We start from the raw sequence: 23,384 nt of genomic DNA, 5'->3' as shown, positions 1-23,384 counted from the left end.
GCTGCTAAAACAGCAGTGGATTCTGAGGTCTAAATGTTGAGTCTATCATATTTAGTCATCACTTCTCTTTATTGCTTCTATAGATATCTTTCCCACTGGGTCATTGCTCCTCTGAACATGAGTTATACCCGAATCTCTCTTCCCAGTGACCCCAGCCACTTCCCATGATGACTTCAACACAGGAGAAATTGACTAATAAACCTTAAGTGTCCCTGTCAAGTTTCACTTCCTTGAAGGCAGAGACCATACCTTTTTTCTTTTTCTTTGCAGTTTTTGCCCGGGGCTGGGTTTGAACCCATCACCTCTGGCATACGGGGCTGGCGCCCTACTCCTTTGAGAGCCACAGGTCCCACCCCATATCTATCTTTTTATAAATACACTGAAAGTAATGAAATATAGTACATTTTTACATTTCATATTTGTGGGAATCTCTAAAATACTGTACTAGAAGGGCTTTATCAAACTGACATGTGCATTAAAACTGAAGATACTCACTTCAGTTATATTAGTAGTGCTAAATATATCAGATGCTCATTTAGAGGTAAAATTTTTAAATTATAGATTTATACCAGGAAGATCAATTCATATAAAAAATTCTCAAATGAAGCATTTTTTAACAAAAATAAGCAAAAATAATAACCACTGGTTAAGAATTATAAGTGCAAAATAAGATATTTGGGGGAAATACATTAAAATAGATGAGGAGAAAAACTTACTGCTTGGTTTCTCTTCACTGAAGCAATGCAAATTAAGCACGTCATGGCCCCTGCTTGAAAAGCTTCATTCACATACTGCTTTGTTCGCTCCAGCTCACGTGTATCTCCATCTTGAAATTTAAAAATTGAAAATCTCATGTTATACAATACCTGAAAATGACACAAACTCACTAAGAGCACCACATTATATGAGATACATCTAGCGATTTCCATTGCTCAAACTGTAAATGAAAAATGTGAACTAATGAGCCACCACAAGCTCACAAAGTTCGTGCATTAAACCTTATGTATTTGATGCAAAAGCTCTCTCTCTGCACATGTCTGTTTTGCTGTTACAGTCCTTAATAAATTTGGCGGGGGGAGGGGGCAGAGCCTCAAACTAGAGCAGCAAGATATAAAATAACAAGGGAAAACACACCAAAACGTGTGAAAGGGATGGAAAAGTCAAAACTGATGTACCGCCAGTTAGCTAAGGACCAGGGTAAGCATGGGTGTGTTTGTGTGTTTAGCACTTAGCAGATGTAGTATTCTTAATAAAAACTTACTGAATGAAAAGACCTTGAGTTCATTAAAGAACCACACAAGAACTACATTTAATTAAATTCCCTGCTACTTAAAGGTGGCATAAGCTTTTGTAAAAAATTACTAGACAGTTTTTAAAATAACTATTGAGAATTTACTTGCTGGACACTGGACTATTAATATTTCGCTAGGATTAAATGAACTATATCTTCATTTCACAGATGAGAAAACTGAGGCACAGAACAATTAAGTAACTTCAGTTTGTTTACAAAGCGAGCCCTCTTAACTTCCATGCTATGCTGCAGTGAGGACCTGCAAGAAGGTCCAAGAAATAACAAGTAACAGCAAAATTAAAGACAGAACAAGTACCCGAGGGCACAAGTGATACCAAAAGCAGAGTGATCTGAGTCACTTTTGGTATGAGAGAAACAAGCCTGTATGCCTTTTAGTACAATAAAGATTGCTCCACAGAGGTTAACTAAGCCGCCAAGAAAAGCAGATAAATTACCTAAGTTCAGAACTTTCTATAGCAGTAACTCAGTTCAAAACAAAATCTAAGTTGCCAAAAAGAAGAAATACATAAATAAGACATTTGTAAAACTGTTTAATATCTAATCTAAAATCATCCAAGTAAACACAGCACTTATGAAAGCTTGCCTTACCATCATAAATGTAATTCAGTAAATTAAACAAAAGATGTGTAAAAGTGCTCTCATAACTAAGAATTATTATAAAATTGTTAAGTACAATTGCTTTATTTCAAATAAACATTGAAGTTTTCAAAATATTCTTAAAAGCAAAACTTATAACCATTATTGTCAACAGCTGGCTTTAACAAGCATGTAACATTTTAAATTTCATCTATTTTAACAGCAAGCCCATAGAAAATGAAATTTAAGAGCAAGACAGAATAGGCTTTTACAAAAATAAAATCTAACCTTATAAAATTTATGTTAGATTTCTTTGAAACTTATATTAAAGTCTGGCTTCAGCAATAAAGTGTATTGCCCGGCATGTCAGAGTAGATAGCGTGGCATCTGAAGTCATGCATTTTAAAAACATCACTCTGGCAACTGAAGAAAAAGAGTATGCAGAGGCCAAGGCTGGCAGCAGGAAGTGCCAGATAAGTATCAGTTATAGCAGATAAAGCAAAGAACGACCTTGAGCAGGTTACCTAATATAACTCAGTTTCCTCAAAGGAAAATTAGTAATAGCCATTACCTACCTCACGATCATTATGTGGATTGAATCCACATATTAAACAGCTATAAAGGCTTGAACTAGGCAATGATAGCATGAAGAGAGAGGAAAAGTAGATTCAAGAAATTAAGGAAGTAAAACTTAGGAGGGCCTGGTGACAACTAGATGTGCCACTTTTAAAAGCTGATGTTCATGTCACGATTTGGAAGGAAAGAGAGCTGTTGCTGATGTGCTGTCTGGCACAGGCAGAGAGCAGCAGTAGTAAATGACAACACTCACACCAAGTCTGTACCATCCCTGCCCCCTGATTTCTGGCTTGGATGGGGGACTGGGAAAATTACAGCACTACTGAGATAAAGAAAACAAGAGAATAAATAAGTTGTCTTTCAACACATGCTTGATATGTCCTGGGCCAGAAAGATAGAGATACTCATCAGGAAGTTGGTATACAAGTTGGAAGTCTGAGAGAACAATCACAAAAACACAAGTCTGTGTTTAAGTAAAAATTAACTCCATTCATAAAGTCCTGGTGTTCGATGTATCAAAGTGAAATGGGAACCATCCCATTACTCTGGCATTTATTGCTCTTAAATCAAGTGACCAGACTTCCTCACTTTGCTATAGGTGAAGTGCAGAACATAAAGGAATGAGAATCAAAATAGTAATGGATCTGACACAAAACAGCCTAATTAATGTTTAACACTTTAAGATCAAAACCAGATTAAAAACAAAACAAATGACAAATGTTTTCTAAACACTAGATTGAGTTACATTATAGTATTTCCTATTTAAAAATAAAATCTGCCTCCATCTAGAATGGTTCAAGTGCACTCCTCTTAGCACAGGAAATTTAAGTTTATGTTGTCGAAAGTCTAGAAGCAAGAAACACTCTCACCTTTAAGTTACTTTTTATAACCCTTTACCTGGCTGAGTGGACTTCTTACCAAACTTCCTAATCTTAATTCCCTAGCAGCTATTAAGCAGCTTAATTCCCTAGCTTCCCTCATCTAAATTCCCTTTAGAAACCTACTTGATAATGTGTACCTATCTTCATGATCCCATTATTTGGGATCACCGAATCACCAAAGTTGTGGGGGGAAGGAAAGGGAAACTACTAATCCACGAGCCTCTCGTAAGATCTGGCAGCGTGCTCTTGCAATGCCTTCATTCTAACTCACGCTCAAACTTGACTGTGCATCTGACGCGGTGGTACTAACAATCCTGAATCCTGGCCTTACTGGCCTTATACTCCTCAAGAATGCACCAAAAGGGTGTCCTTGAATTTGCCCCTAAAGTCATCATACATAGGGAAAATGGGACATTGCAGCTAAATGTACCTTTATTTACTAAATATCCATTAACTAAATTTAACAAAATATTTACAAAATATTTTCTACACATGTTGGCCACCTCTTTGTAAAATTTTTGTTAAGAATGTTTGGTGAATAAAGGTACATTTAGCTGCAATTTCTCATTTTCCCTATGTATGGTGACTTTAGGGACAGCCAGTATAACAATTAAGGAACACAACAGCATGGAGGAGGAGAAGAGCTGATGTGGTTTTATGACGTAGCACCTTGTGATCAAGGGAAAGTATAATAAGACAGACACATTTTTTTTTGAAAGACAAGGGAGAAGCAGCTATGGTAGAAAATATCTTATTATCAAGCCACAAAATATATTAAACATTTCAGCAAACAGATATACAGCATATACTATCTTATGGGTACTATGTGTTGACTCATTGAGCCTCTGAGATGCTAAATAATGTGCAAAGCATCATCTGACCAAGTAGCGGAGCGAAGATCCACATCTTGACAGTCTGGCTCAAGAGTCAATGTACTTACCCACTGCATGGTGTGTTTTTTTCCCCACAAATAAGAGGTATAAGAGTGGCAATCTAATCCACCCCAGAATTTTTTTGCTTTCCTATAGAAAAAACAATTACTAATACAAAAATATATAAATAAAAAAACAGGTGTGTCCAACCTGCAGCCTGTGGCCGCATGCTGATTTTGTGAGGACTTTTTTTGCTTATCTGTAGTGTGGGATATCCTGAAAAGTATGCACGGACCTTTTTTTTTGCTAATTAGCTTTTGCTGGTGTTTGTGTATTTACTGTGTTTATTCTTCCAATGTGCAGCAGATGGGAAAAAAAAGGTTGGACACCTGGCAATGTAACATATCTACAAATATGTATGTATTACAGGCAAGAATATTTCTAATAATGATTTTAAAGAATAAAATGCGGAAAGCTTAGGCATATTTAAAATAATCTGTTTTTACACTTAATAATATACTGAGTGGTACACACACAGTAACATTACTTTGGCCCACTCTCACGTAAATAAATATAGCTTTAAGAGCAACCCAGATATAAACAATAGATAATGTGAATGTACACATGACAAACCTGAGGAGATTTAACTTTAAAATATGTATGAAGGCCTGGTGCAGTGGCTCATATTTATAATCCTAGCACTCTGGGAGGCCAAGGCAGATAGATCACTGTGCTCAGGAGTTCGAGACCAGCCTGGGTAAGAGGGAGACCCCATTTCTAGTGAAAATAAAAAAAACTAGCTGGGCATTGTGGTGGGTGCCTGTAGTCCCAGCTACTCAAGAGATGGTGACCGGAGGATCACTTAAGCCCAAGAGTTTGAGGTTGCTGTGAGGTATAACGACGCCACAGCACCCTACCCAGGGTGACAGAGTGAGACTCTGTCTCAAAAATAATAAAAATTGCATATTATGAATAAGATATAAAATAAGGAAATAGAATCAAGAAATGAAATAGACCTTAAGACACATCTGACATGACGTAAAAGAGAAAACAATGAAGACTAATTTGAAGGGGGTATAAAAAAGTTCTCTAGTCCAATCAAATCACAACCAGGAAAAGCTTCCCTGGCTCATCTCCCAGGGAGCTCTGGCAACCCCCTCCAACCATTCTATGTAAAAATGACTCCCATGACTGTTAAAGAGCCAATATTGTTCTATTGCTTTAAAGAAAGGAAAGCGTTACACAACATATAACTCAAACATCAAAACATACAAAAATTCAACTCTATAACACAAAAAGCTTGTTCTTAACATACAGAAACTATTCCATGTAGAATAAAGAGGTTATCAAAAAAATGTCAAGAATATTATTTCTCTGATGTCAAAAAAGTCAAAATTTAAAAGATCAGTACCTGTCTGAGTGGTATATGTTATAAATGTGTTAGCAACTATTTTTCCCTGTTTCCCTTCAAAATCTTCATCTCCTTCATCTTCGGATGAAGAGCTAAACTGCTCTTCAACAAGTTTTTTGGCTGCAGCTTGATTAGCCTTCTTGATTTCTTCAAATTTCCTCTGAGACATTAGCTCTGTTTAAAAGAGAGAAAAAGGAAAAAGCTTCATATCCGCAAAACAATCTTTCAAAATGCAAGGCATGCTGTAGAAGTATATCATTTTTAAGCACAAACATTAAAGTAACTGTTATAGCATTCTATCTGACTATAATCCATGAAAAAAAGTATTTTCAAATTCCTTGACACAACTAAAGAGAGAATACTTTCACTTTTGTATGTTGTCTGGTAATGCATCAAAGTGTTACGGAAACAGAGTGAGTAACAAATCAAAAAAATTATGAAAATATAATAAAAGTATCAAAAAACTCAACCTCAAAATTAAGATTCATAAAAATTAAAATGAGAAAATGTGTAAACATTGTACACAGCAATTTTTAAGAGGTGGGAGAACATGTCCACAGTGGGGAGCGCATGAGAATTGGGGACGGTGGGTACTTCAAACTACCCCCTCTTCTGAACTGCAGACCAGCCCCCAAAGAGTTGCACACAGTTCTCACCATGTACCAAACAAATTTACAACCTGCTTCTTAGAAAGTTGAAGAACTTTTTCCATTAGCATGGATTTTTTGACATTTTGGTCACAAAAAATACATTTCACATTAATCTACATGAAATGTTAACATAGAAAACATGCTTCTTACAACTTCATTCCAAAAAGAATGTTAAATAGTTTTGGATTAGTTTTTCCACTATCTGGACTTCTCATTTTGCTACTTGATTAAATAATCGTGCAAAACAGAATTATTATGGATTATTTCATAGAACACATTCCTGAAGAGACTTTAAATTTCTTGAGAGCAGGAAACTACAGAAATTTCTTCAAGCACCAAGTTTCAATAAGCTCTAATGGACAGCGACCATAGGTTAAGAAGCCAGAAACCTGAACTCGTCCAAATTCATTAGTGCCCATGTTGAAATTTTAAATTTACTGACTTAAAAATCACTTTATACTTGAAACTGATGAGCCACTACAAAGATACGCTCTCTTATTTTAAGTACTGTATTAATACTTGATGTTTTATCTTGTATTTTTCTCATGAAACTTCATTTTCCTTTTACTCTTGCAGCCAGTTTAGTTTAATCAACCAGTTTTAATTTCATGTAAAACTGGAAGAAAATGTATGCAATGCTTCCCTAGGAATCTCTGAAAACTAGCAAAAAAAGTAATGGCTTTAAGATATATGATTTAAAACTTGAACAGCAAGAGAGTTTAAAATTAGCCTAAGAGGAAAACCACTCAGAAGCTCAATTTCACTACCCTCCAAAACAAAAAAATTACATTTGGAAAAATATATTGCAAACACATAAATAAAATGATTTCAAGGACTAGCCCCTTGGCCTCATCCACAATTGTAAGGGCTCTCAGGCTCCATTCACTAAAACGACAAGGCAACACCAGATCCGGCCATGAAAGCACTTCAAATCTGTAAAAAGGAACCACAGGGGAGGGAGGTACCTCAAGCTCAAGTGCTTACAAGAAATAGACAAGCTAAATCAATAAACAAAAGCAGGCAAAGCTAGCAAATGACAACTGGACCCATAAGTAGGAGAGAGAATGTGAGATAAGACTGCCCAAGCACAAGCTAAATGGGATTTCTGCTTCTCAGCCCAGCTGACTATTGCCAGGCACAAAGATACCAAGAATCTTATTTAAAAACAAAAAGTTAACCATATTTTGACATTTTAAAAACAAACTCTCACAACCAAACCATATTTAAAACATTGTGTTAACCAGACAACACTACATCAGACCACCTGGCCACAATTACAACTTAGGGTCTCAGGGAGGCAAAGAAGAGTGAAGGGAAGAGTACAGAGCAGAGAACTGACAAGGGGGGTACCAACTAAAATTAAGATCAAAAAGGTATGATGGAAATCGGCCTAAAATGACGAAAAAAGCAGCTACCTGAAATGTCTGAGAAGTGGGCCGCATAATAAACTCCCGAAGGAGGAGAAAAGAAGTGAAAGAGAGAGCGAGGGAAGCTGCCTTAGAGGGCATCCAGGTGAGACGGAGGACGGGAGCCATTCTCACCGCTGGCTGCCGAAGTCTGCGGCGCCGCAGATCCCGCGGGGCTGTGCCTGCTACCTGCAGCCGCGGCGGCCGCGGCTCCTCCGGGGCTGGGGCCAGAATGAAGGGAGCCCACCGACCCCTTCTCTCGCCCTCCCCCGGCGCCGCGGACATGGACTCCATTTCCTGAGGAGGGGGCTGCAGTGGCCCGTCCTCGGGCTCGGGCTCGGCCTCGGCCACCGGCCACCTGGCGCCAGGAAGCTTCCATCCCTGCAGAGGGGAAAAAAAAAAGAGTGGAAGGAGCGTGAGTTTGGCCGGTACCACGGAAGAGGAAAACCAGTGTGAGGGGCCGAAGGAGGAGGGTCCCTGCAGGGCGGACTGCAGCAGGTCGCGGCCCTCTCTCTCCCGGACGGCGAGTCCCGCCAAACCCGTCTCTGGAGACCGACAGAGAGGGCGAGGACTAGGGAAAATCAGCCGCGGAGCAAGGAGCACCCAGCGCTGAGGTAGGAGACTGGGGAGAAAGAACGCGCCTCCGCAGCCGCTAGGGCAGCGAGGTGGCAAGGAGAACGGCAGACTGACCCTGCAGCTCCCGCCGGGAACCTACTGCAGTAGCGGACCCCACGGAAAGCTACGTCTCCTTACCGACGACGCCCGCCCCCAGCGACTACAACTCCCAGAAGGCCCCGCCCTCGGGCCGCAGAACGCGTGGCAGTACTGGCCGCTTCCTTATCCGGGAGAGGGGCGGGGGAAGGGGCCTCCGGGCGCGTGCGCAGATTTAGACGGGCGTTGGGAACTACAACTCCCGGCGTGCTCTGGGGCTCCGGAGGGGCGGACCGCCGGAGCAGCGCGCGCGGGGAGGTGCCCCCACCTCTCAATATGCATCTTTTTGCCAGCCACAGCTCTCAATGTGCTGCTTTTTACCGGCCCTAACTCAGCTAGCTGTGTATCGGGATTTGTCTCTAATTTGCTCTCAGCCATCCTTACCGTTGCAAACGTTACCGTTTCAGGTGTCAACCTAAAATAACCGAAAGAGTCAAAGTCTAATTTAAGGAAAGTTTATTCAAATGCAAAGTTTGAGGCTAGCCCAGGGGGAAACCCTAGCTTCAAGGAATGGAGTCTACCTTCTGAAGTACGGAAGTTAAGGTTTCATTTTTATAGTCACAGGAGTTTTTAGCAGGATTACTACATTTTTCCAATGATTTGATTGATTATATATATTGTTCCTCCTTTTCGAGAAGGAACATTTTTTACAGTAAGTGTAATAGTCATGTGTTTTTCTAATATCTGGTCTAAGATAAAGCAGCAAGGGGGAGGTTAATCCATAACAAGGATCATTCATTAAGAAGGCAGGAGGTTTTTGTCCCTGACATCTTTAGTTATCTCTAGTAATCGTACATAACTAAATAAATAAATAAGAAAGTGAATCCATTCCTGGGTTGGTGGGCATTTAGGCTGTTTCCACATTTTGGCGATTGTAAATTGAGCTGCAATAAACAGTCTAGTACAAGTGTCCTTATGATAAAAGGATTTTTTTCCTTCTGGGTAGATGCCCAGTAATGGGATTGCAGGATCAAATGGGAGGTCTAGCTTGAGCGCTTTGAGGTTTCTCCATACTTCCTTCCAGAAAGGTTGTACTAGTTTGCAGTCTCACCAGCAGTGTAAAAGTGTTCCCTTCTCTCCACATCCATGCCAGCATCTGCAGTTTTGAGATTTTGTGATGTGGGCCATTCTCACTGGGGTTAGATGATATCTCAGGGTTGTTTTGATTTGCATTTCTCTGTGGTATATGTATACCATGGAATACTATTCAGCTATTAAAAAAAATGGAGACTTTACATCCTTCGTATTAACCTGGATGGAAGTGGAAGACATTATTCTTAGTAAAGCATCACAAGAATGGAGAAGCATGAATCCTACGTACTCAATTTTGATATGAGGACAATTAATGACAATTAAGGTTATGGGGGGGAAAAGCAGAAAAAGGGACAGAGGGAGGGGGGTGGGGCCTTGGTGTGTGTCACACTTTATGGGGGCAAGACATGATTGCAAGAGGGACTTTACCTAACAATTGCAATCAGTGTAACCTGGCTTATTGTACCCTCAATGAATCCCGAACAATAAAAATAATAATAATAAATAAATAAAAAAGAGAGTTAATGCATAATCTGAGAAGCAAAAGTTATAACCATGTGACTCCAGTCACAGTTATAGCTGTCTCTAAAGTACTATAACCAAGAAATTCCACTTGTGGGTGATTCTAGGTTTTTTAAGTGAATGGTTCTAGAGAGGCATAGCCGGAGCAAAGGTGTTCACCTGGCTTTTCCCCAGCTGCGGAGTGGGTCTGCGACCTGGCAACCTCCACCCGGACTGGCAATAACCTTCCCGAGCAGCTTCCTCAACATGGAAACAGGCCCTGAAGCCCTCCTGCTCACGTGGACACCCTTAGCCACTACTCATTGTACCCTCAATGATTCTCCAGCAATTAAAAAAAAAAAGAGTTTTATATAGGAGAGCAAAGAAATAAGGTGTTAGCAGGAAACAGAAACAGGTTAAAGTGTCAGATATTCTTTTAGGATTGGAGCAATGATACATGGACAGAGACTATACCATAGAGAAATGAAAAATGACAATGCATGGGGGAGTTAAGGGGGAGATAAGCTCAAGAGCAAAGTTCTTGGGTAGGAGAGAGCCTTTAGAAACATGTGCACAATTGGAAGATGTAAACCTTAGGAGGAGCCTGTAGTGTTTGTTCATTGTAAAGGACTCATTTCAGACATTCTTCAGGCTCGATGCACCTTGCCAAACATGCTTGCCATTCATCTGTGCTCTAATAAAAGGCTCACTATTTCTCTGAATGTGTTGGGGGAAAAAATCCTAGAAAAGAACTAGAAGGGAAATCCCTGCAAGTGAGGTTGATGCCCAGATATCCCAGAGCAGGATAATTTATTAGCATTGTATGGTCTCATGAGATAACAGACAACCACTCTAAATAAGGTATTTTCATTCCTAGTGATAGCAAAGTGAGAAACCATTGATGTTTCATGTGAAGAAACTTACAGAACATTTACTACTTTGTATTTTCCATCCCTTCCCCATTATGTGATTTTCCACATCTTCTGTTTCTCTTCTAGACAATTCTACTTAACTGTTCTCTGGAAGAGTTTTTTTTTTTTTTAATTTCTGTTAGTGCCCCATTAATTAATCATAACATTAATGGTCGTTGCAACAAGCATGTTTTAAAAGAACTAAAATATGATAGAAAAGAGAAAATAGAAGGTCCCCTAGCACATTGCGTATTATAAAAGTAAGTATTCTTCTTCTTGGAAAGGTTACAGCTGTGTTTTCCAGCTCACAAAACAAAATGTATTTTTTACTGTGGGTCATCATCAAGGAAGTTTGAATGAGACCACCCTAGAAAGTTTCCCTTGTTATTGCACCTGTCCTCAGTCCTCACGATCATTGGGTTTCCAGCCTTCTTGGAGTTTTTGCACCATCTTGTCTACCTATTGTATTGTCTTAGAACTGTAGCAAACACTAGGGAAAGTCCAAACAACAAAGCTAACTCAGGGGCAACTGGATCACTCTGTTTATCCTACACTTGGGTTTAGGTCTAGATGAGCATTAAGGTCTTTGTGTACTGTGAGCTTTGGTCTTCTTTGTCTCTTAGTTACCAAAGATAGGTCTGGGATTTTTCAGCTTTCCAGGAAACTTCATAGATGGAATCTCAGAGGAGGTGGTGAATTGGTGAATGTTGGCTTTCTATTCTCTTAATAAATCATCTTGGGCGGCACCTGTGGCTCAGTGAGTAGGGTGCTGGCCCCATATGCCGAGGGTGGCGGGTTCAAACCCAGCCCTGGCCAAACTGCACCAAAAAAATAGCCAGGCATTGTGGCGGGCGCTGTAGTCCCAGCTGCTCGGGAGGCTGAGGCAAGAGAATCGCGTAAGCCCAAGAGTTAGAGGTTGCTGTGAGCCGTGTGACGCCACGGCACTCTACTGAGGGCGGTACAGTGAGACTCTGTCTCTACAAAAAAAAAAAATAATAATAATCATCTAAGTTTCTTGGTGGTTTCTATTGGTGGCACTTGTTTTTTTAAGCATATTTCCTTTATGTTTCTGGGCTAGAGGCCCATGTCCCCTCCCCACCACCATTTATTCACAGGTGGCTACTCTGTCAGCCTTTTAGTCATTCCGTAGAACTTCTGATAAAATATATTCAGGGTTCATGAAACAGAAGTGCATGTAATTATGTAAAATCAGTAGTGATTTTCTACTAATGCAAGAAAATTGTTGTTCTTAAAAGTCCTTTCTAATGAAACCAAGCTTTTCTGTGATGTTTTTGTAATTCCTCACTGGGAGCATTACAAGCTACGAAACTCCTTATCTAGACCTCAGCTGTATTTGATTGATTCTTAGTTCAAGTGTACTCCAGTGGAATTTAGCAATATTGAATTTATCTATACTAAACCTCATCCATTGGTTTTTAATATCATGTTTTAAAGATGTTAAATATGACCATGGTCACTAGCGTCAATACCTAGAGACTCTATACTGTTTCTCCTTACCATTTATTTTGTAATATCTGTTCCCAATCTCATATACAATTTTAAAAATATCAACATCATTGTTGTGTGATAACTTTTTGAAAGTTTAAATAAATGATACCTCCTCATGGCCTTTTGTCCACAAGTCTATTTACAACACCAATCGACTACTTAGATATGTTTGAGAGAATTTTATAATTTGGGCTCAGAGAGAAAATGCTCAATCAACATTGCCACTATCTATATTTGATTGCAAATAAGTGCTTGGAATATGGTTAATCTGTATTATATATTGTTATATTTTGTGATTTTGTAATAGTTGTATATATTTACAGAGTACGTGTGATGTTTTGATACAGGCATACAATGTGTACTAGTCAAATGAGGATAATTGGGGTATCCATCACCTCAAGCATTTATCATTTCTTTGTGTTAAGAACATTCCAATTCCACTTTTTGTGATTTACTTTTGACCACTTTCTCTAAGCTGCAAAGAAGCCCATGGCTTTGTGGTTTAGCATGGAAGCCTGGGGAACAGGCCCTCTCTTGAAGAAAAAATAGAAATGAAACTATGTCAGTGGTGTTAAATCAAGAAGTCTATACTAAAGGCTTTAATATCAAAATATAAATAAGGAATTTCTAAAAGAGGAAATAAATATTATTTCCATTCAGGAAAAAAAAGGTTAATTTTTCCAACACCAGAGAGTCTTGTTCCTCTTTAACCAGTGAATTTCAAGTGCCCATTTAGTTCAGACATAAAAATAACAGGAATATAATCAAAGCAAATTTCACATTAATATGGTATGATTCTTTGGTAATTTTATATATTTTGGGCTTTTTAGGCATTGCAAAATTACAGGTGAATGAAACAATGGAAATATCTGTGAAGAGATCTATTATCAGTAATTTTTTGTAAGCTAAGGAGCTGAAAGTGACTTATTAAATTTAAAAGTGAGTGGGAAAAATTATATTCCTGTCCTAGCGACCCCCTGATAATGGTAAGCAACTGTTCACCCCTGGAGTGCCATTGGGTAGCTCATCTGTCATTCTTTCTGCAGAGTAAGCAATAATGCCACTTTGGGAGGTCATGGAACACCATGGACTATGGTGTCACCAGGGCACCTGTGTTCCTCGGCATCATGAATCTTTGTGACAAACCCAGAATACAAGCTCCCTGTTCGCTGAAGAACTAACCCAAGTAGCTCCTTGGACCAAGTCCAACTGGCTGAAGCTCAGCACAGATGACACAAGATGAACTTAATTGGAAAGAGGGGAAATTGGCAATCTGACAAGAAATCTGATATCAACTCTTCTGAAGAGCCAACTTTGTCAGGCTAATGAGTAATTTTGTGGTAAATTGCTATATTCAGAATCCCAAAAGGATGCACTGGTGAAAATGCATTCTTTCACCTCAAATTAATCAGGAAATCAAGAGCCAGACATGAACTATAATTCTAGAAAGTATTATCTTGAATTTACTCAATATGCACTCTGACCACAGACAGCAAGGAAGTGCTAAACTTGATCTTGGTAGAAAGCAGTCAAGTACAATGTCATAATGAAGTAAACACTGAACCAAGGGTCAAAAGTTCAGGCTTTGTTGGGGGCACAGTGGCTCAGGCCTGTAATCCCAGTGCTTTGAAAGGTCAAGGCAGAAGGATTGCTTGAGGCCAGGAGCTCCAAACCAGCCTGGGCAACATAGTGAGACCCTGCCTTTAAAAAGAAAATAATAGCAGGTGCGATGGTATGCACCTGTACTAGCTACTCAAGGAGACTGAACCGAGATGATCACTGAACCTGGGAATTGGAGGTTGCAAAGAGCTATGGTTGTGTCACTGCCCTCTGTCCTGGGAAATATTTGTGTGCAGCATTTTAAATTGCACACAACCTTTATGGCCACCCTGTACAGAGCACAGACCTTGCATGTCCTATGTATTTCCCACCCTCCTGATCTTGTTGTCCTTCATCCCCCACAGAAGTAACAACTACTCTGATTTCTTGCATCCACCATTCTCCTAGACGTTATCAACATCAGACTTTTGCATCATATGTACAAATCCATAAACATTGTTGAATGTTGTGTGATATGTTTGTAAATTTTGCATAGGTGATATTGTGTGCACATACAAAAGTCAGCACAGTGAAAGGGTTAGGAACAGAGACACTCAACTCACACTGCCTGCGTTCAAATCGTGGCAGTGTCACTTCCTCTAGAGCTTGGGTAAATTACTTAACATTTCCCTGCCTCCATTTCTTCAACTGCTAAACAGGAATATCGTGGAAACTACCTTATAATTTGTTATGAGGATTAACTGCGTTGTCATCGGAAAAACACAAACTTAGCACTATGTGAGTGTTATCTGTTACTATTCAATGTTTCACAGTATTCCACAATAGGAATATATTCCAGTGTATTTATCTCCTTTTGATAAACATCTAGGTGTTTCCAGTTTTGTGGCTGTTATATATGTCATCCAGCACATGTTATTGGGCATATGTGGCAGATTTTTTTCTAATGACTATACCTAAGAATGAAATTGCTGGAGGTGGAGGTGGAGCAACATGGCAGCAGAGTAACAGCTTCTCTGCAACTGGGCACAGTGAGTCTGGGGAGATAAGACTCCAGGCATCTCTGGCTGGTGGGATCTGCCTATAATCATCCCTTTGAGGATATAGGGAGTCAGCAAGGGACTTCTGGACCCCAAGAGGAGAAAAACAGTGGAAAACTGGGAAGTGGTTGCATGTGTTCGATTGACCTAATCCCACCAGCAGCCGTAAGTACAAGCAGCAGTGAGACTGCAAACCAGAAAGGCCTTACCTGTGAACTATTTCAGTGTTTTTTGGACTTGGCACTCAGTTGAACTTCTTGGGGAGAAACAGTGAGACTGCAAACCAGAAAGGCCTTTCCTGTGAACTATTTCGGTGTTTTTGGACTTGGCACTCAGTTGAACTGCCTTGGGGAGAGCTTGAGCAAGAGTGCGGAGAACTTTGGGCATGTCTAGGGCCCCAGACTGAGCTGCTGAGCTGGATGGAGCTAATAGTGTTCAGCTATGGGCCGCAGGGAGCCATTGTGAGAGAACTGTCCCGGCAAGCTCCGCCCTCAGGGTTGCAGAGCAAGGATCAGGCAGGAGCTAGTAACCTAGTGACTGAGCAGCCTAAAGGTGGGGACTGAGCTGCCTTACAGCCTCAACCCTCAGGGGCAGAGTGAGACTGGTTTTGATATACTGGAGCCTCGGGCTGTTGCCCTGGGCAGAGTGCCATGGCGTCACAGCTCACAGCAATCTCAAACTCCTGGGCTTGGCGCTTCCCGGACCTCCAAAAGAGCTGTGCCGCAACCCCCGACCCACGCCCACTGGGCCTCTGCATGCCCTGACCAGGAACTGTGGGAGCCACACAACCCTGTGTCATCCCTCCTATACCCTCCCTGCCTCAGCACTGGCCCACTTGTCTGGCCAGGGACTCTGGTAGCCACGTACCCTCCAGAGCTCTCCCTGCCTCTGCGCAGAGCCCTTCTCCTGGCCAGAGACTGCTGGAGCCTGGGGCTCTCTGTGCCAAAGTCACTGAGTGCCAGGCACTCCCAGAACCATGAGCACCAACTCCCGCCCTGTTGTTGGATCCGGGCATGTCACACTCCGGAGCTGCTTCCACAACCAGAACTCCCTGGCTGGAGCAGCCCCAGAGGAACTACACAGGGTCACTTCCTACAAAGATCCAGCAACAATAGAGTGATCCCGCTGGGGTCTAATCTTGGAGAGACACCTCCCCAACTCTGAGGACGGCAGAGGCAATGGTGCAAAACAATCATGAGGTGAAATCAACCGAAAAACTCTGGCAATATGAATAATCAGAGTAGATCAACTCCCCCAAGGATCAATGGGGCAGACACAGCACAAGGTCCCATGCACAAACAAATAGCTGAGATGTCAGAAATTGAATTCAGAATCTGGATAGCAAATAAGATCGAATTAGAATTCCAAGGGGTAACCTAAAAGATACCTCAAGAATTCAATGAATTCAAAGACCAAATGACCAAAGATTTTGACACATTGAGACAAGCAAGTTGCAGCCCTCAAAGATCTGAGAAACAAGTAGAATCCCCTCAGTAACAGAATGGAGCAAGCAGAAGAAAGGATTTCTGACATTGAAGACAAAGCTTTTGAATGCTCCCAAACTCTCAAAGAGGAAGAGAAATGGAGGGCAAAAACAGATCACTCCCTCAGAGAGCTCTGGGATAATTCTAAGAAAACTAATATTCATCTTATAGGGATCCCCGAAAACAACGAAGTGCCTTCACAAGGCACAGAGTCTCTTCTCCATGAGATTATGAAGGAGAACTTTCCAGACATGCCAAGAGATTCTGAAATTAAGATAGCAGACAGTTTAAGAACTCCAGCAGGACTCAACCCAAATAAGACATCCCTCAGACACATCATAATCAATTTCACTAAACTTAATATAAAAGAGAAAATTCTGAAAGCAGCCAGACAAAAGAAAACCATCACCTACAAGGGCAAGAATATTAGAATAACTGCAGATCTCTCTGCTGAAACCTTTCAAGCTAGAAGAGGATGGTCATTGAATTTTAATCTCCTAAAACAAACTAACTTTCAACTCAGGATCCTGTACCCAGCTAAACTGAGTTTCATTTATGACAGACAAATTAAATACTTCAATGACATTTACATGTTGAAGAAATTTGCCATAACTAAACCAGTTCTCCAGGGTATTCGCAGACCTATCCTCCATAAAGACCAGAGTAATCCTCCACCACAAAAGAAAACCCAACCAGAAACTTTTGATCAAATTCCAACTTCCACAGTCGCAAAAGGATTAAAAAGGTACACCGGATTCTCAAAAGGCTTATCAATATTCTCAATTAATGTGAATGGTTTAAATTGTCCCCTAAAGAGGCACAGGTTGGCTGACTGAATACAAAAACTCAAGGGAGATATCTGCTGCATACAAGAATCACATCTTACATTAAAAGACAAATTTAGACTCAAGGTGAAGGGATAGTCATCTATACTCCAGGCAAATGGAAAGCAGAAAACAGCAGGTGTTGCAATCCTATTCACAGATGCAATAGGCTTTAAACCAACCAAAATAAGAAAGGATGAGGATGTACACTTCATATTTGTTAAAGGTAATACTCAATATGATGAGATTATAATTATTAATATTTATGCACCCAACCAGAATGCACCTCAATTTATAAGAGAAACTCTAACAGACATGAGCAACTTGATTTCCTCCAGTTCCATAGTAGTTGGAGATTTTAACACCCCTTTAGCAGTCCTGGATAGATCCTCCAAAAAGAAGCTAAGCAAATAAATTTTAGATTCAAACTTAACCATTCAACATCTGGATGTAACAGACATCTACAGAACATTTCATCCCAACAAAACTGAATACACATTCTTCTCATCAGCCCACAGAACATACTCAAAAATCAACCACATCCTAGGCCACAAATGTAACCTCAGCAAATTTAAAAAAATTGAAATTATTCCTTGCATCTTCTCAGACCATCATGGAATAAAAATTGAACTCAATAACAACAGGAACCTGCATACCCATACAAAAACATGGAAGCTAAACAACCTTATGCTGAAGGATAGATGGGTTATAGACGACATTAAGAAGAAAATCACCAAATTTTTGGAACAAAACAACAATCAAGACACGAATTACCAGAACCTCTGGGATACTGCAAAGGCAGTCCTAAGAGGGAAATTTATAGCACTGCAAGCCTTCCTCAAGAAAATGGAAAGAGAGGAAGTTAATAACTTAATGGGACATCTCAAGCAACTGTAGAAGGAAGAACACTCCAACCCCAAACCCAGCAGAAGAAAAGACATAACCAAACTCAGAGCAGAATTAAATGAAATTGAAAACAAAAGAATTATACAACAGATCAATAAATCCAAAAGTTGGTTTTTTGAAAAGATCAATAAAATAGATAAACCTTTGGCCAACCTAACCAGGAAAAAAAGAGTAAAATCTTTAATTTCATCAATCAGAAATGGTAACAAGGAAATAACAACAGACCCCTCAGAAATTCAAAAAATCCTTAACGAATACTACAAGAAACTCTCAGACATATGAAAATCTGAAAGAAATCGACCAATACCTAGAAGTACGCCACCTACCAAGACTTAGGCAGAATGAAGTGGAAATGTCGAACAGGCCTATATCAAGTTCTGAAATAGCATCAAATATACAAAATTTCCCTAAAAAGAAAAGCCCAGGACCAGATGGCTTTACATCAGAATTCTACCAAACATATAAAGAAAACTAGTACCTATATTATTAAATCTCTTCCAAAATATAGAAAAAGAAGGAATATTACCCAACACATTCTACGAAGCAAACATCACCTTGATCCCCAAACCAGGGAAAGACCCGACAAGAAAAGAAAATTATAGACCAATATCACTAATGAATATTTATGCTAAAATACTCAATAAGATCCTAACTAACAGAATCCAACAACACATCAAAAAAATTATACACCACAACCAAGTGGGATTTATCCCAGAGTTTCAAGGCTGGTTCAATGTATGTACATCTATAAATGTAATTCAGCACATAAACAAACTAAAAAGTAAGGACCATATGATTCTTTCCATTGATGCAGAAAAAGCTTTTGATAATATCCAGCATCCCTTCATGATCAGAACACTTAAGAAAATTGGTATAGAAGGGACATTACTTAAACTGAGAGAGGCCATCTACAGCAAACCCACAGCCAATATCGTAGTGAATGGAGTTAAATTGAAATCATTTCCGCTTAGGTCAGGAACCAGGCAAGGTTGTCCATTGTCTCCGTTGCTCTTTAACATTGTAATGAAGTTTTAGCCCTTGCAATTAGGGAAGAAAGACAATCAAGGGTATCCACATAGGGTCAGAAGAGATCAAACTTTCACTCTTCGCAGATGATATGATCATATATCTGGAAAACACTAGAGATTCTACTACAAAACTTTTAGAAGTGATCAAGGAATACAGCAATGTCTCAGGCTACAAAATCAACACCCATAAATCTGTAGCCTTTATATATACCAACAATAGCCACGCCGAAAAAACAGTCAAGGACTTTATTCCTTTCACAGTAGTGCCAAAGAAGATGAAATATTTGGAGTATACTTAACAAAGGATGTGAAAGATCTCTCTAAAGAGAACTATGAAACTGTAAGAAAAGAAATAGCTGAAGATGTCAACAAATGGAAAAACATACCATGCTCATGGCTGGGAAGAATCAATATTGTTAAAATGTCCATACTACCCAAAGCAATATATAATTTTAATGCAATTCCTATGAAAGCTCCATTGTCATATTTTAAAGATGTTGAAAAAATAATACTTCGTTTTATATGGAATCAGAAAAAAACCTCGAATAGCCAAAACATTACTCAGAAATAAAAACACAGCAGAAGGAATCACGCTACCAGATCTGAGACTGTACTATAAATTGATAGTGATCAAAACAGCATGGTATTGGCACAAAACAGAGAAGTAGGTGTCTGGAACAGAATAGAGAACCAAGAGATGAATCCAACTACTTACCATTATTTGATCTTTGACAAGCCAATTAAAAACATTCAGTGGGGAAAAGATTCCATATTTAACAAATGGTGCTGGGTGAACTGGCTGGCAACCTGTAGAAGATTGAAACTGGACCCACACCTTTCACCATTAACTAAGATAGACTCTCATTGGATAAAAGATTTAAACTTAAGACATGAAACTATAAAAATACTTGAAGAAAGTGCAGGGAAAACTCTTGAAGGAATCGGCCTGGGTGAATATTTTATGAGGAGGACTCCCCAGGCAATTAAGAAAGCTATAACCCAATTATTACCTAAGAATGTGGAGAATGGGGAGAGGGGTGAGAGGGGAGGATGGGCAGAGGGAGGGTGATAGGTGGGATTATACCTGCGGTGCATCTTACAAGGGTACATGTGAAACTTAGTAAATGTAGAATATAATTGTCTAAACACAATAACTAAGAAAATGCCAGGAAGGCCATGTTAACCAGTGTGATGAAAATGTGTCAAACTGTTTATAAAACCAATGTATGGTGTTCCATGATCACATTAATGTACACAGCTATGATTTAATATAATAAAAAAAAATACACTACTGGGACCTGATCAAACTAAAAAGCTTCTGCACAGCCAAGAACATAGTAAGTAAAGCAAGCAGACAGCCCTTAGAATGGGAGAAAATATTTGCAGGTTATACCTCTGATAAAGGTCTAATAACCAGAATCCACAGAGAACTCAAACGTATTAGCAAGAGAAGAAAACGTGATCCCATCTCGGGGGTGGGGATGGGGGTGGGGGGGCCAAGGGACTTGAAGAGAAACTTCTCTAAAGAAGACAGATGCACGATCTACAAACACATGAAAAAAAGCTCATCATCCTTAAGCATCAGAGAAATGCAAATCAAAACTACTTTGAGATATCACCTAACCCCAGTAAGAGTAGCCCACATAACAAAATCCCAAAACCAGAGATGTTGGCGTGGATGTGGAGAAAAGGGCACACTTCTACACTGCTGGTGGGAATGTACACTATTATGTTCCTTCTGGAAGGACGTTTGGAGAATACTTAGAGACCTAAAAGTAGACCTGCCATTCAATCCTAGAATTCCTTTACTAGATTTATACCAGAAGATCAAAAATCACAATATAACAAAGACATCTGTACCAGAATGTTTATTGCACCCCAATTCATAATTGCTAAGTCATGGAAGAAGCCCAAGTGCCCATCAACCCACGAATGGACTAGCAAATTGTGGTACATGTATACCATGGAATATTATGCAGCCTTAAAGAAAGATGGAGACTTTACCTCTTTCATGTTTACATGGATAGAGCTGGAACATATTCTTCTTAGCAAAGTATCTCAGGAATGGAAGAAAAAGTATCCAATGTACTCAGCCCTACTATGAAGCTAAATTATAGCTTTCACATGAAGGCTATAACCCAACTATAGCACAAGACTATGGGGAAAGGGCCAAGGAAGGGAAGGGAGGGGGGAGGTTAGGGTGGAGAGAGGGTAATGGGTGGGGCCACACCTACGGTGCATCTTAGAATGGGTACAGGCGAAACTTACTCAAAGACAGAATATAAATGTCTACATACAATAACTAAGAAAATGCCATGAAGGCTATGTTGAACAGTTTGATGAGAATATTTCAGATTGTATATGAAACCAGCACATTGTACCTCTTGATTGCACTAATGTACACAGCTATGATTTAACAATAAAAATAAAAAAAAGAAATTGCTGGAGTTTAGGACATGCCCAACTTTGGCTCTATCACACATTGAAACATTAATACCGCTCTCAAAGAATGCCAGAAATTCCATTCTCACTCAAAGTTTTTCATACTTCTCATCCCCACTGCTTTTAGTGAGAAGTGCTCAGCATTTCTACATTTGTAAAATGAGGAGGCTTGGAGTAAACTATCTCTGGAGTCTTTCTGCATTCCCTGCATTCTCCAATTACCCACCTTGAATTTCTCATCTTCTTCCTTCTTTACCTAGAGGTAAACTAGTATGGGGATTATCAAACTATTTCTTTTTAGTCTATAAATCTGTTGTTTGCTATTTTATATTTAGAGCAGTCTCTAAACTTTGAAATCCATAAATATAATTTTAGTAATCACAAGGAAGAATATTGCCTAAATTGACAGTGTCCTTGCCAGTCTTATTTCCAACACCATTAAAACCAATCAGTAGTTTTCAAACTTTTTAAAGCAATGGACTTTTTTAAAGTAAAAATGCAAACTAAATTTAATGCTATTTGCTTCATTTCCCCAGTTTTCTTATTTCTAATAAATGCCTTGCCCATTGGCAAAAGCCTTTTTGTAATGTAATTATCATCATTCTCTTGGTGAACTTCCTGAAATTGAGAAATATTTAATGCTATAGTTTATCTTGCTACTTTATGCACAAAAATTTACATTTCAAATTTCATCAGGGTTTTCTTCACACTGGTATGTGTATATATATGTATTTTTTTTTTTTTTTGTAGTTATGGCTGGGGCCAGGCTTGAACCTGCCACCTCTGACATATGGGGCTGGTGCCTTACTCCTTGAGCCACAGGTGGTGCCCCCACACTGGTATGTATTTTTCTATACTAAAATCTTCTGGCAATATCCATGTCAAAAAAAATTACTCTTTTTTGCCAAAGAGCACTGATTTTACTACTTGTTATTTCTATAGCAGCAGTTCTCAACCCCTTTGAGGGTCTCCTGAATATCAGATATTTACATTATGATTCATAATAGTAGCAAAATTACAGTTATGAAGTAGCAACGAAAATAATTTTATGGTTGGTTGGGGTCACCACAACATGAGGAACTGTATTAAAGGGTCACATCATTAGAGGCATTAGGAAGGTTGAGAACCACTATTCTATAGGGCAAAAATAGCTTCAGGCCTGGACGGGCATAATTGTAGGTCAACACTGCCACTTAATGATAAGAATGATAATCACATCATATTTTAAGTTGGAAAAGTTGGTATTATTTAAATGTATGCAAAATTTTGAAGCAATCTTTTCCTGTGAGAAGGTAACAACATAACAGAGTTGGTGGAAGGGCAGGGTGAACACTCACCAAACATACTGGCAAGACTAGAAGATTGGGTGTTTGTCCTTCACCAATCTACCGCTGGAGTCCCAGAATTCTCTCTCATCTTCTCTCAGATGTAGGTATAAAAGATCTTCTTTTTTTTGGCCAGGGCCAGGTTTGAACCCACCACCTCCGGCCTATGGGGTGGCACCCTACCACATCTATGGTGCATCTTACACGGGTACATGTGAAACTTACTAAATGTAGAATATAAATGTCTTAACACAATAAGAAAAAGCCAGGAAGGCTATGTTAACCAGTGCGATGAAAATTTGTCAGATGGTATATAAAACCAGTATATGGTGAAAAAAAATAAATAAATAAAATGCTCAAAAAATAAAAAATAAAAAATAATAAAAGATCTTCAACTTCAGTCTCAGCTCCTCCTCTCCCCTGTCTCAAA

General features: G+C 39.5%; 1 protein-coding gene across 3 annotated transcripts in view; it reads right to left on the bottom strand.

Moving 5' to 3' along the window:
• The window catches only part of NFXL1 (nuclear transcription factor, X-box binding like 1), an 80,538-nt gene extending 71,148 nt beyond the window's left edge, over nt 1-9,390 (bottom strand). Inside the window, exons 1-4 of one of the 3 annotated variants that reach the window (XM_053578117.1) lie at nt 8,375-9,390; nt 7,820-8,065; nt 5,629-5,802; nt 717-826 (exon numbers count right to left, since the gene is read on the bottom strand). In XM_053578117.1, the coding sequence (XP_053434092.1) occupies nt 717-826; nt 5,629-5,802; nt 7,820-8,063 (528 nt within the window). In that variant the 5' untranslated portion in view covers nt 8,064-8,065; nt 8,375-9,390. The remainder of the gene's footprint in view (nt 1-716; nt 827-5,628; nt 5,803-7,819; nt 8,066-8,374) is intronic. The other 2 variants (XM_053578116.1, XM_053578115.1) reach the window with 2 other exon arrangements.
• Between the last annotated feature and the right edge of the window lie 13,994 nt (nt 9,391-23,384).

This window comes from Nycticebus coucang, chromosome 23, assembly GCF_027406575.1.
Source record: "Nycticebus coucang isolate mNycCou1 chromosome 23, mNycCou1.pri, whole genome shotgun sequence".
Taxonomy (NCBI): domain Eukaryota; kingdom Metazoa; phylum Chordata; class Mammalia; order Primates; family Lorisidae; genus Nycticebus; species Nycticebus coucang.
The sequence above is the reverse complement of the archived record's forward strand: the minus strand, read 5'-3'. Positions and strand labels throughout refer to the sequence as shown.